The sequence below is a fragment of the Phaenicophaeus curvirostris genome, chromosome 12 (assembly GCF_032191515.1).
Source record: "Phaenicophaeus curvirostris isolate KB17595 chromosome 12, BPBGC_Pcur_1.0, whole genome shotgun sequence".
Classification (NCBI taxonomy): Eukaryota; Metazoa; Chordata; class Aves; order Cuculiformes; family Cuculidae; genus Phaenicophaeus; species Phaenicophaeus curvirostris.
In genome coordinates, this window is record NC_091403.1 from 22,297,170 (window position 1) to 22,310,664 (window position 13,495).

At 57.3% G+C, this 13,495-nt stretch overlaps 2 protein-coding genes across 3 annotated transcripts in view; one reads left to right on the forward strand and one right to left on the reverse strand.

Annotated features, from left to right (window-relative positions):
* ANKRD34C (ankyrin repeat domain 34C) overlaps window positions 1–13,495 on the forward strand; it is a 202,875-nt gene that overhangs the window by 133,585 nt on the left and 55,795 nt on the right. The window lies entirely within an intron of this gene.
* The window catches only part of RASGRF1 (Ras protein specific guanine nucleotide releasing factor 1), a 36,845-nt gene that overhangs the window by 22,974 nt on the left and 376 nt on the right, over window positions 1–13,495 (reverse strand). For both annotated transcript variants that reach the window (XM_069866588.1, XM_069866586.1), the window contains exons 2-3: window positions 3,090–3,196; window positions 2,236–2,383 (exon numbers count right to left, since the gene is read on the reverse strand). In XM_069866588.1, coding sequence (XP_069722689.1) covers window positions 2,236–2,383; window positions 3,090–3,196 — 255 coding nt within the window. The remainder of the gene's footprint in view (window positions 1–2,235; window positions 2,384–3,089; window positions 3,197–13,495) is intronic.

The window sequence follows — 13,495 nt, forward strand, 5'->3', positions numbered from 1 at the left end:
GAAGCTAAAAATGCTGTGGGTCAATTTGGCCACCATATCTGAAGGAACCCCAACAGCCACCTCTTGGCGCTGAGCTCTCCCAAAGATTCCCAGTTCTTCCAGTGTCCAACACGGAAGCTCCTTCCCAGAAAATACCCCCATCCCACTGCAAGGCACTGGGAGGGAGGGCTGGGGCCAGCCCTCATCCCGCTGGCCCTGCTCAGTGAAGTGGCATCGTGACAGAACGGGGTTTGCTGCTGCCTTTCTGGCATGCTGCCGGCGCACCCTGACCACAGCTCGGCTGGAGGCACCCATGCTGCCAGGGCATCCCTTTTTCCCAGCATCTCCAGCATCCTCAGCATCCCTGCTATCCTAGCGCCGTCGCCCCAGCACTGCAGCAGCACCAACACACCTGAGAAAGCAATCGCAGGCTCGTGGGCACCGATTCAGCTCCTACATGGCTCTAGTGGTTTCAACCCATGTTATTCCACAGGAATAGATTTTAGAAGAGACTTCAGAGACTCCAGAGACTCTTTCCTCTCCCCCTGCCCTCCAATGGGATTTTAAGTCATCAAACACCCCCTGCACACCCTCTGCGTGGAAGTGTTTGAGAGCACCGAGGCCATTCCCCATGCTAGCTCCCGGTGCATCTTGACCAGCACCCACCAAGCAGGTTTGCCTGTGTCCTGGCTTTATTTTGGTTTCTTTTTTCTTTGAAACTGAGCGAGCAACATTTGCACATTAAAGTGGAATAAAGTGGAAGATGATTATTTGATCTCTGCTTCAAAGCACGTGGAAGAGTAAAAAGCCAAAACCTAGCACTAGGTAAAATCAAAAGCCCCTGGGCACAGAGGACAGGGCTGCGGCTCTGCCAGGCGGCTCTGATCCCGGCCCCTCAGCAGATTTCAGAGTTCTTAACATAGCTCTAACCTCCCCAGCTGGAATCATCGTTGGGCGATGATGCAGAGCTCAGCCTGGCTCAGAGGTTGGACTGGACCCGGGATGCTCCCAACCTGCATCAGACTGGGGTCCCAGGAGAAACTCCTCCCTGAGCAGGTGCCTCAGCCCATGGCTGGAGCAGTTTGGGGGCTGATCCTGCTCTGTCAGAGAGCATCAATTCAGCTGAGCTGAAACTGCTCCTGGCACAGGTTTGTGAGTCCCCAGTTCCCCAGGACTAACAGCAGCCCTCAGCACACTGCTGCCCTGACTCGTGGCTGGGACTGCCACTGACCTGCAGGCTTTAACTCAAAAATTAAAAATATAAAGGAAAACACCCCCATAGGGAGGTGCCAACCCACTCCTGCCCTTGCCTCTCTCCAACTGCCTCCTTCATAGCAATCTGGAGATTCAGACTGACTCGGGTCATGCCTCAGCCCAGCAGACAGCGAGGGACTCGCAGGGCCAGGCAGGGCAGGGCAGATCCACGCCTGCGAGCATCCACCGCTGGGTGCCTCAGAGCCGCCGGCGTCCCTTGGCACCGCCTGCTGAGTCACTTTTGCACTCTGCTGCTCTGTCTGCTGTAACCCGTGCCGTGTCACCCTTCCTACAGCTCAACGCCACAAAGTACTGAGCAGCAAACAGCTGAGAAAGCTGCTGGGAGAAGCTACAGGCAACAGGTTGTAGGGGCTGTTCTCACTGAAGAGATACTCCCTTCTTAGCAAAGCGTTTGCTTCGTTTCCAGCACCGTGCAATGAATTCCCTGACGCATATTGGGTTATCAGAACGCTGCAGCTGGCACCTGCACAAGGTTCCCTCCTGAGGCCACAGACACCTCTTCCCTTTTTCTGTTACTCCTCAAGCTTTGCACCGCCTGGCAGATGCTACTGCCTAATCGAGGCATTACCAGCTCTAATCAAAGTACCCAGGATGAAAATAAGGAAGGTGAAATGGTAGGATAAGAATTCTCCATCCCCCATCTAAAACCCACTCCTGAACCCAAGGGACCAGCTCGCCAGCCTGGTCCCCAGCGCTCGTTGCTGGAGGAAACCCTTCCCAACCACGGCAGCGTCCCAGGGCCAGAGACCACTCCAAGCCACACACGGACTGTGCACGGCAGCACAGCTGCTCACTGCACAGCTCCAGCAAGAAAACCCTCCAACCAAGGTGACAACCTCGTCCCTCTCTGCAAGAGAGGCCAACCTGATGGCATTAAGCATAAATATCCTGGCTGCAACTCCCCCAGATCCCTGTCATCCCACTTGCAGCCCGTGGGTTGCCCCAAAGAGCACATCCACGGGGTGATGCCAGGCTCTTCACCTCGGCCTTCAAGCGCTCGATCTCGATCTCCCCGTCCTCGATCTGCTGGCGGAGTTGCTTGGCAACAGTCTTCTCCGTTTCCACAATCTGCAGGAGATGGAGGTACTTCTGCATCAGCGCCTCGTGCTCCGTCGCCAGGTTCCTGTAGCTGCAGGCAGAGACGGCCGTGAGCCCCTCTCCTCCCCCAGACCAGCTGCCGCGGCCCCTGGGACGTGCACACAGAATTAGGTGTGTGCACACTGCTGTTCGCTGGGGAAGGATTCTCCTTCCCAGCTGCCCACAAGATGCCCTTGCCCCTCCAGCTTGGAGTATGCGCAGGGTGAATGAACAGAGAGATGCTTCTCGCGGTCTGGGATGCTGCCTCTCAGAATTGACCGACTGGGAGAGGAGAACTCAGATTTGCAGAGAACTGGGGTTCCCAAAGAAGGCGCAAACAGAAAAGACAATATAGATTTTTAGGAAATTGTAGGAGACTTAAAAAAAACCAATAATGCCATGGCGCCATCCCAAAAGTTTAATGGGAAGTACACTCCTGGCACAGGCTCTCATGAGCATCTTCTCTTGTTAGGCTGTCCCAGCAGGTGATATTTCCCTAATCTCCAGCACACAATACTCATCTCCTCCCCTTCTCACTGCCAGCCTGGCACCCTCCTGCGCCTGCACCGTGCCGGCTCCTGATCGCTCTCCCTGGGCCTAACAAGTGGGCTGTGCTGGCATTCCCATGGCACAGACGCACAAGCTTGGAAAGATCTTCCAATCATTGTTGCTATTCCAGAGGAAACCCTTCCTGAAGGGCTTTGAACCCGGTGGGGTTTCACCTCCAACACCCCCCACCCGCAAGCACAGGGCGATACCTGGCGTGAGCTATAGCTGCCACCCACTCGTCGCAGTCCTTGGCATCCTCGGTCCTCAGCTCCAGGCTCTTCTGGTTCTCATGGTTGAAATTAACAGTAAAGTAATGCTGCAGGAGCAAACAGAGGTTGAGGAGGCCGTTAGAAAAGTACTTGATCAACCGTGGGTTGCTTTGTTTAAAAATAAATGAACTGATCTGGCTCAAGCCATCCCTGCTCCCGCAGGGGGGTTGGACTGGATGAGCTGTAAAGGTCCCTTCCAGCCCCAAGTACAATTCCATGGTTCTATGAAACCACTTTGAAGCCCCAGGAGCAGGGCTGGGACGTGGCCCTTGGCGCTCAGGGAGAAGCTGCTCCCGCGGCGAGGACAGGGCTGAGAGAGGAAATCCTGCTGCGCAGACACCAGGTTTCAGATCAACCTAAACCCTCGCAGGACCGCGAGGCTGCCGGTGATCACAGGGGACAACGCAGGGGACGGGGCGGCTGAGCAAGCGCAATTCCTGCCCCCGGCTGCCTGCATCCCCGCGGCACGGGCAGCGGGCACCAAAGCGAACTCCGCCGCTGCCCGGCGCTGAGCACGGCCCTGGCCCCACGGGCTCGTGGGGCTCGAGGCTGGGCCGGGAGACGGTGTACGAGGCTGGGCCCAGCGCTATATTTAGCCTCCCTTGACATTTACAGTAGTTGTGCTAATTGTGCGTGGTGGCAGCGCGCGCCGGCTGGGGCTTGTGCTGCTCCGGTGCCTTCCCGCGGTCTCCTAGGAAACAGGTACCATGCTGCAATGCCGGATGCGGCCCGGAAAAACTGGGCTAGAACGAAAACCATGAGAAAAAAGCTCATCCTGGCATCATCTGCTCCTCTGTGAGGTTTAACGAGGAAATCTGAATAATAGGTATCACGGCACAAAACCAAACCCAGCCTGGAGCAGCACGGACAGACAGACACCCAGGGAGATGACCCTGCCGGGACAGGCAGCGAGGACAGACAGACACCCTGCACCATGGCCACTGAAGGCTTGTGTCTCACCGGGTGACAGCCTGAGAAACATGCTCTGAGCTCGCTCACCTGTCCGGGTCCTGCAGAGGAGAAGGGGAGCCCAGGGTCCCCGTGGTGCCCTGGGGCCACACCAGAGCCTCCCACAGAAACAGCTCATTCGCCCTTGGGGTGCAACGGGTTGGCGTTGTGACTATAAGAAGATCCCTCTCCTTCACCTCTATAAGGAATCCTTTAGGTGCAATATCCTTTTACTGCTGATACTGCAGACGGGTTTTGTCCCTACAGAGCCTTCTCCATGGTAAAACATTCCATTATCCCTCTCCCACTGCATCGCCATCCCATGCAGCCAGCCTGGCAAGAGCTCGGGGCAGTGGGGCTGGTGGCTCACCTTTGTCTGTGGGCCTGGAGCTGAGCAGCTCCCCAGCCCTTTGCTTCTCACCCTTCTTTCTTCTCCCTCCCCTAAGTTCCAAAGGCTTAAATTGGCAAAGAGACATCTCCAAGAGAAAATCCCCCCCGAACTTGTTGATCTCTGAAGCTGCAGTGGTTCTGTGCCTCTGCTCTATGCCCATCTCTGACACCCCTTCCCCTGCAGACAGCACTCGAAATAGCTCCCCTCATCTGCAAGGATCAAAGTCCTCACCCTTGCACACTGGGCGCAGGAACATCACCGATATCACCAGGAATATCAGGGTGTTGCCCAGCCCCAGCGTCCCGGCAGGGACACCCACGGTGGGAAGCCCTTTGCCAGCTCCAGTGTCCCCACGAGCTCCCGGTGCTGCAGGGACAAACCAACACAATGCTGCACCTCCGCGCTCCACCAGGTTCCATGGGACCAGAAACATGGGAGATGCCTGCGGCCCCCCAAACCAGTCCCTGCCTGGCAGGAGGGTACAGGACAGGAGTCCCTGGGCTGCCCTTCCTGGGTGCTGTGGGTCCCTCGGGGACGACGCAGCACCCCAACTCCTCCGGAGGGTGAGCGCACCCGCTCAGAGCCCTGGCAGGACCAGGCACCACACTGGGTTGGAGCATCCTGATCTTAACCAGGGCCTCCTGGAGAAGCAGCACCTCATGCAGCTTCAGGACTTGCCAGATTTTCAAGTAAGGGGTGGCAAAGCCTGCAGCAGGGACCAGGGTAAGGACCAGTGTAAGGAGCAGGGCAGGGTCCTGCAACACCCACCAGGTCCATCGAGGCACCTCCGCATCACACCAGCACCAAAGGGTTTTGTCAGGCAGCTCCTGCTCCACTTTCTGAAACCTGGGAACTCCCTGAAGGCTTTGCAAATGGCACTTCCAACACCGTCAGCAGAGGCGCTGGATGACGTGGGGCTGAAAGCTTCCCACTGCAGCCGGAGCAGCTCCAGCACCTGCTGCAGGGCTGCGGCCAGGATAGTTCGGTCCCAACCCTGCTCTACATACAATTAAAAGTGGGTTCCTGAAGCTCCCATGTCACTCTGATCTATCCCCACACAGCAGCCAGGAAGCGCAGCGCCCATGCGAGAAGGAAGTTATTTTATATTTGAATAATAAAACTCCCACCACCTTTTACCTCCACATAAATTATGATCCTTTTCTGCTATCACAGTGACACATCAAACTCAACAGCCCGTCAGCGTTTCCGAAACCAGCCTCTACTGACTAAGCCTGGGAATGAGGTTGGTGGCAGCGCGGCCCCGGCTGGGCAGTGAACAGAAGTGGGACAGACCCATGGATGGAACCAGCTGCTCACCTGCCCCGGACACCGAGATGAGATCTTGGGAAGAAATGTTTTCCTGTGAGGGTGGGGAAGCCCTGGCCCAGGTTGCCCAGAGAAGTGGGGGCTGCTCCATCCCTGGAGGGGTTCAAGGCCAGGCTGGATGGGGCTTGGAGCCCCTGATGCGGTGGGAGGTGTCCCTGCCCATGGCAGGGGTGGGATTGGATGGGCTTTGAGGACCCTTCCAACACAAACCATTCCATGATTCTACAACGTAGAAAACCAATGTATTCCAGAAGTTTTAAAGATGCAGAGCAGGGTGTTTTCCAGCCTGAACAACTCGCCAGACTGCTTGGGATGCTGTGACAGATGCAGCCAGGCACTGTTCCTGCAGACCAAGGTACAGATGGAGCCCACTCTGCTGAAGGGGCCGGCGTGGGAGTGGGGGCACTGAGCCACAAACACCTCCCATCACGCTGGTGGCTGTCACCCTTTCTCCCCAACAGCAGTTCTGTTGTGCCACCACAGGGCCCCACAGCCCCTCTGCAGTGGGGATGCTCCCCGCACACCCTCCATCTGCCTGTGGCAGAGAGGGACGCGCTGCCTGTTCACGGAGCTGACGGTTATTGCAGCTGACATAAAGGGCAAGGGAGGAGATTTTTTCCTGCTCTGGATGGATAGATGAGTCTAAAAATGGATGGATGAATCTAAAAATCCACAGCTAGCAAGGAAGCTTTTAGCTTCCCTGACCTACATAGCGTGTGCTCTGGGAAAGCAGGACTCGGGACTGGGATGGAGGAGATGTAGTGGCCGGGCAGCTCCTTTCCTTGCTGACAGTAAAAAAACTACCCCAGAGGCTGCATCCTCACAGGAGAACATCTCTTCCTAAGATGTCATCTCAGTCTCCCCTCTTTCAGCTCAAAATCGTTCCCCTCGTCCTATTCCTGCACCCCCTGATCAAGAGCCCCTCCCTGGCTTTCCTGGAGCCCCTTTCAGCACTGGAAGCTGCTCCAAGATTTCCCCATGCAGCCTTCTCTTCTCCAGGCTGAACAACCCCAACTTTCAGCCTGTCCTCATACGGGAGGTGCTCCAGCCTTTGGGTCATCTTCATGGCCTCCTCTGGACTCGGTCTAGCTTGAGCCCTGAGATCTTGCAACCAGAAGTGCTCCCTGCTTTTTTTAAAAAAGAATAATATTGAAAACAACCTTCTAAACTTTTTAACACTGTTTTTGTTTCCAGATTTTTTTTTGTTTTACAGTTAAAAATGCTCTCAGTCTTTTTGCTTTACTAGAAATCAACCTTGATTGACTCATAGAACCATAGAACATCCTGAGTTGGAAGGACCCCACAAGGATTGTCAAGTCCAACTCCCGTCCCTGCACAGGACACCCCAACATTCACACCGTGGGGCTGAGGGCCTTGGCCAAACGCCTCTGGAATATTGTCGGGTTTGGTGCCATGACTGCTTCCCTGGGAGCTGTTCCAGTGCTCCACCACCCTCTGGGTGAAGAACCTTTCCCTAATGACCAAAGAACCCTCCCCTGGCACATCTTCTAGAACTGTTAAGGTTGGAAAAGCCCTCCAAGCTCATCCAGTCCAACCATCAGCTCAACACCACTGTGCTCACTAAACCATGCCGCAGAGTGCCACATTGCCACATTTTTTGTACCCCTCCAAGGATGGAGACTCCCCCACTGCCCTGGGGAGCCTCTGCCAGTGCTTCACCACTCTTGGGTAAAGAATTTTTTCCTAATATCCAGTCTTAGCCTCCCCTGCTGCAACGTGATGCCATAAAGACTGCCAGTCTTTGGCAACCAAAATATTCCAACACCTATTTTACTCCTTCAGCTTGGAGTTTGGATGCACGAACTCACATTTTCTCAACCATCCAACAACCAACAGCTTCTCCAAACACATCCCCACAGCCCAGAGGGAGCTGCTGCTCAGCTGAGGGCTTGGCAAGCTGGAGCTCCAGCACCCGAGGCACTGATGCTGAACTTAACGCTGGACCTGGAAAACCTCAGCTTTACTGACAGGTGGGTATTCCCTGCTGCACACACGATGCCCCACACACCCAGACGCCGTCCCCAGCCTCGGAGACACACACTTGGCTCTGTGAAGATGTGCAAAAGGCAGCTAGTGCATCTCAGTCTTCTGGAAAAACACCTGTAAACATTAAAAAACCCACTGCTGGATGAGTACATTGCTTGCATGAGTGGACCTTACTTGGTTCATGAGTACCGCAAACACCAGTTTGCCCAGCTGGTGCCCCAGTCAGCCCTTGGTGATGGCAATGAACACAACTTCAGCTGTGGCTCCAGGCTGCAGCCCGCACGGCATCCCCAGCAGCTCACATCGCTTGTACTGCTGGAGGAACAATTCCTCCCATGACTTTAGCTCCTTTGTTCACAGGACACCTGTAAGAAGGCCACGTTGCCCCAAGAAGTGGATTTTTGGGGATTCACAAGTCTAACATGGGAACATATTCATATTCACAAGCCCAGCTTGGGAACGCTTTTCCATGTGGTGACAGAGCCAGCTCCCACAGAGGCCGGTGTCATCAGGAAGGCGGCAATCCGGCAGCTCAGACAGATGGCCCGAAGACAAACCCAGAGTTTGACAAACCTATAGGACGAGAAGCACAGCACGTGCTGCACAGCCCCGTCTGTGGCTGGATGCTAGCACAGGATCCCCGCGTGGCGCGGGAACGCTCGCTGTCTCCAGGCAGCCCTGGGTACTGACCAGCACCCACTGATTCTCCTTCACTGCCCTTGTGCTGGGCCCCAGACCCTGCACAGGAGCGTCCTCACCACGATGTGTCTCACCCTGAGCAGAGCAGAGGGTGTCCAGACTGTGAGGTATCCACAGAGGCCCTGCTTATGCCAGTGAGAAGCTGCTCTGTTCCCTCCTGCCACTGGCACCGAAGCTGCTCTGAGCCCTGCCTCAATCGGGGACCATGCCCAAAGCTCTCGAGGCTCCCCCTCACCTAGAGCACAGCCCATGGCCCAGATAACGCAGCTGGGCACTCAGAAGAGGTGCCCAAGAGAGGAACCCATCATCTGCAGCTCCCCTGGCCATTGCTGAAAAGAGCCAGGAGGTCCTCAGGGACTGCTCATCATCATCACCGGGGCTGGGATGGCAGCACCCAGCTAAGGCACCTGCATCGAAAGCTGGAGGAGAAGCCTCAGGCAAATGCCCAGCTGCTCTGGGAGGGCCATCACCACCCTCTTCTGCAGAGGGACCAGCACTGGGTGCCGTTCCAGTCCCCCAGTGGAGCAGGACTACATTTATCCCTGGCTTACCCATAGCGTCCCTTCCTGGGGTCCCAGGAGCTCTGCCCAGGCAAGACCCCGTGCAGGAACCTCACAGCCTGTGCTGCCGCAGCCGAGAGCTGCCAGAGCTCTCCTGTTACCAGGGATGGCTCCATCAGCCGTCAGCGAGCCAAAGCTGCCAGGCTGGATGGAGCTGCTGCAGGTACCCAACACCTCGTGAGAGCAGGCAGCCCTCAAGCACTCGCTCACACATCCCTCAGCTCCGCTTCCCTCCAGCTCTCCTGGTGTCTCAGGGACAGATGGCACCGAACAGGGTGCCCTCGGTGACCAGGCTTTGTCTCTGCTTGGCACTTGCTACTCTTCGTGCTGCTAGTGCTGAGAAGACACTTGGCTTTGTCGTGCCGTTCCTTCCTGTGCAGGTAAAAAAATCAGGACTAGAGCCAAACACATCCCAGGGAGAAAGAAGACAACACTCCTTCCCAACATGCCAGTGGGAACCGTTTCCACAAACCTTCTCCCATCCCACGGAGGGATCCCAGGTACGTGCACGCACCACTGTCCGCTCATCATCAGCTTTGCATCCCAGTACAAAACACTTCCTTGAGTCTTCCCTGCCTCAAGAGCACAAATAATAAATGTTAAACCCATCCCTGGTGAACGCTTCTGAGATGGGGAGGAACATCTCTAGCTATAGGCTCTGTGTCCACAAGAGCAGCCGAGGCTTTGAGGGGAGAGAAAGCCTCATAGTTCCAGAGAGCTGCTGAGTTTCAAGTCAAGGGTTCTGCACAGTGCCACCACTTGACTCGCATCATGCTGGCTCTTGTCTGAGGCACAGAGGGCTGTCGGGTAGAAATAACTCATGGCACTGGGGTACAGGTCCATAAATGCGACTCAAGGCTGGATGCGCAGAGCAAACGCTGCCATGACTCCCACTGACTGACTCACGGGCGATGGAGAGCCCTCATCCCACACCGGGGCATTCCCGGTCCTGAGCACACGGCTGTGAGCTTGGGAATGGATCAGCTCCAGATCCCCCCACCTGCTCGGCTCCTCTGCCAGGATGTCCACACCCTGCGTCCTGCCTCGGGGGCTCTCATGGCCCCTTCCACCAAGGGGCAGGAGATGTGAAAGCACATCCCAGCATCCTCACACTTGGGGACAGCAGGTCCCAGAGAATGACACAGCCCAGATGCCACAACAGAATAAAAGAAGGCTTCACCCCTCCATCTCGCCCTGGCACCACCTGGCACATGCCCAATGCGCCGCTGGCACCACCATCCTGCGCAGCCCAAACACCGACTTCCCGCAGAAAGCAGACCTGGCAGACCCTTCCCCCGGGCCACCGCCTGAGCCCACCCAATAATCAAACACCTTCCACATCAAAGGGGCCTGAAGAATACCTTATTTGCAGGAAAAAAAAACCATAACAAAAACAGAAGAGAAAGTTGCAGAGGCGTCCAGATCCTCTCTTTTCAAATGACTTCACTCCTTTATTTCCACACGCACCATATGCTAAAAATACACCGCGTTCCCAGCCAAATACCCCTCACCAAAGTGAAACATGTGAAGTTCAGGAGGGTTTTGAGAGAGCCACCTTTTAAAATTTTTCCTTTGTGGAAAATTTGAAGCCTTTCAGCCTTTACTCCAGTGAAGAAGGGATGCTGCAGGGAACACTGGCCTCATCCCCAGCTGAAATAGCTGGATAGATAAATACCCAGAGAAAACAACTAACGGTGACCATGGGCACTGCTAGAAATTTCCTCAGAACCTTCCTTCCATAGGAAGATCTGGCAATGCTGAACACAGCTCAGCACCAGGTGAGCTGGAAGGAAATGCTTTCCCTGGCTTGGAGCGCCCGGATCCCTTCCTTTGGAAGCGAGCCGGCTCTGCGTGCCGCTCGCTCGCCCTCTGCACAGCCCACGCTGCAGGTCTGCACCAGAAATACGCCGCTGCCTGTCTCATCTGCCGTGCCATCCGTCGCTCCGCAAAGCGGTGGGGCCTGAGCACTTCCATTTACATCTCTCCTAATGAATTATACAGAACTGGGAGCGAGGGAATCAGACCCTGGTAAATCGGTGCAGACCAGCAGCCTGGTCAATACGCAGTGTGGCTGGATCTCGCTGTGCCGTGACAGCAGCCCCTCATTTGCACCGAGGAGAAACCTTCCAGGTGCGTTTTGAAACAGAACAGGGCTGCGACACCCACCTCTTAATGTTTGTCTGCTGGAAAATCCCTCCCGCACAAACACGAGGAGCCAGGACCTGGTGAGCAAGCTTGATTTAAGTCAAACCAGGAATGAGCACAACATTTATTATGCTGTTACCTGTCCAAACTGGGAGCGGTGCGACACCCCTAACACAGCCCCTTCCCCACTGCCGCACTGACCCTGCGGTACCCAGGAGGCTGCTCTGGTGAAAGGGCCAGGGCTGCGAGCGGGCAGAGCTGCTGCAAAACAATGGTGTTTTGATCCAAACAGGGGAATATTCCCGTGATCCCTGCTGGGAACGGGGCAACACGCCACGGAGCCATGGGGCTGCACTGCCTCACTCAGGGCTTTTTGGGGTCCTGAGCATGCTGTGATCAGGCAGAGGGAACAAAGAGGCTCCTACCCTCCAGTCCTGCCTTAGGGGGTCCCATGGGGTCTGTCCTGTGGTCTCCTGGCAGCGCTCCCCACCACCTCCCTGGAGCCGGCTGAGGCACGAATTATGCAAGAGCTGCAGAGCTGGACTCAAAACACACGGTGCTTCCCGCAAGCACCCAGCCTGGGCTTCCAGCGCTGGGAAAAGCACTCGTTCCTCCCTGCGAGGGGCTTCCTGCTGCCCTCTGCGACACGGGCGCCCGCTGGCTGTGCGGCTGCACTCCACGCACAGCGGCCGAGGGGTGAAGGCAACCGCAAAGGGCTTCTCTCCTCTCCAAGCAGAGGGGATTTTGGAAGCTAAGGCAGTGATGGGCAGGGGGGACGTGCACCCCCAAGCTGGAAGGCAGCCCTTCCTCCCCCTAACCCGCACAAACCCCATCCCTACGTAGCTGCTCAGATGCACTCCGAGCTCCACAGGAGCCCAAGGTTGCCAGCATCGCACGCTGTGCTGCTCGATGTCACCCTGCCCAGCTGGCCAAGGCTCAGCAAAGGGAGAGAACCCCACAGCGGGGGGCTCATCGGGGGCTGCCATCCCTGCAGCCGGGGCCCCAGCACCGTGGGAAACCTGGCGGGGGACGGACACCCAGATTCTGGCCCTTCTGCCCGCGGACATCAGCATCTGTGGGAAGCGCTGCAGCCGCATCCCAGTCCCGCGTGCGGCACGGGGACCCCCTGCTCCGCTTCTCCCCACCGCCCGCAGAGGGGATGCATGGCACGTCCAGCTGGGTTGGTGACAGGAGCGCAAACTACACGGGCAGGGAGCAGGAACAGGGTGAAATCCTGGTGAAAACAAGGCCCTGCACACACCGTACCCCCCCAGGAGCTCAGTATCACCCCAGCTGCCTGTGCCATGGGGCTGGGTTTGCCCTCCAACACCCCTGACAAAGCCCAGGGGGAGCGCAGCGGGGGCTGCATCCAGCTGGGAAATATTGAAGGCAAACGGTGGAGCCCCAACGTGGATGGAGCGACCCCACGGGAGCCCCACGGGAGCCCCACGTCCCCTCCGTTCCCCATGGGGGTCACTGCAAGGCAGGGGCCACAGGGACACACGTGGTATGTGGGGTCAGCACACGCGTGGGGCAGGAGATGGGGACACGGGGGACATTGGGGGGTCAGGACACGCGTGGGGCAGGGGATGGGAACACAGGGGACATAAGGCACGGGTGGACGAGGTGCTAAGGGACATGGTTTAGTGTTTGATAGGAATGGTTGGATTCGATGATCCGGTGGGTCTCTTCCAACCTGGTTATTCTGTGATTCTATGATCAGGGGGTCGGGACACGCGTGGGGCAGGGGATGGGGACACGGGGGACACGGGGGGAGTCGGGGCGCCCGCGTCCACAGGGGGGCGCCCCTCGCCACAGCCCCCGCCACTAATTACCGGCGGCTAATTAGCCCCGATGGGAGCCGGGGGGGAGTAGGGACCTCCGGGCAGAGCCCGACATCCCCAGAAACCAACGCACCCGCTGCCCCGGCGTGCGCAGGGAGCATCACCCCCCCGGCATCGGGAGCATCCCGGGGAGCATCCTCCCCCGCGGCACCGGGAGCATCCCGGGGAGCATCCCCAACCCCAGCACCGGGAGTATCCTGGGGAGCATCACCCCCTCGGCACCGGGAGCATCGTGGGGAGCATCCTCCACCCCGGCACCGGGAGCATCCCGGGGAGCATCCCCAACCCCGGCACCGGGAGCATCCTGGGGAGCATCCCCCCCATCCCCGGCACTGGGAGCATCCCGGGGAGCATCACCCCCCCGGCACGGGGAGCATCCCCAACCCCGGCACCGGGAGCATCCCGGGGAGCATCCCCCCCAGGCGG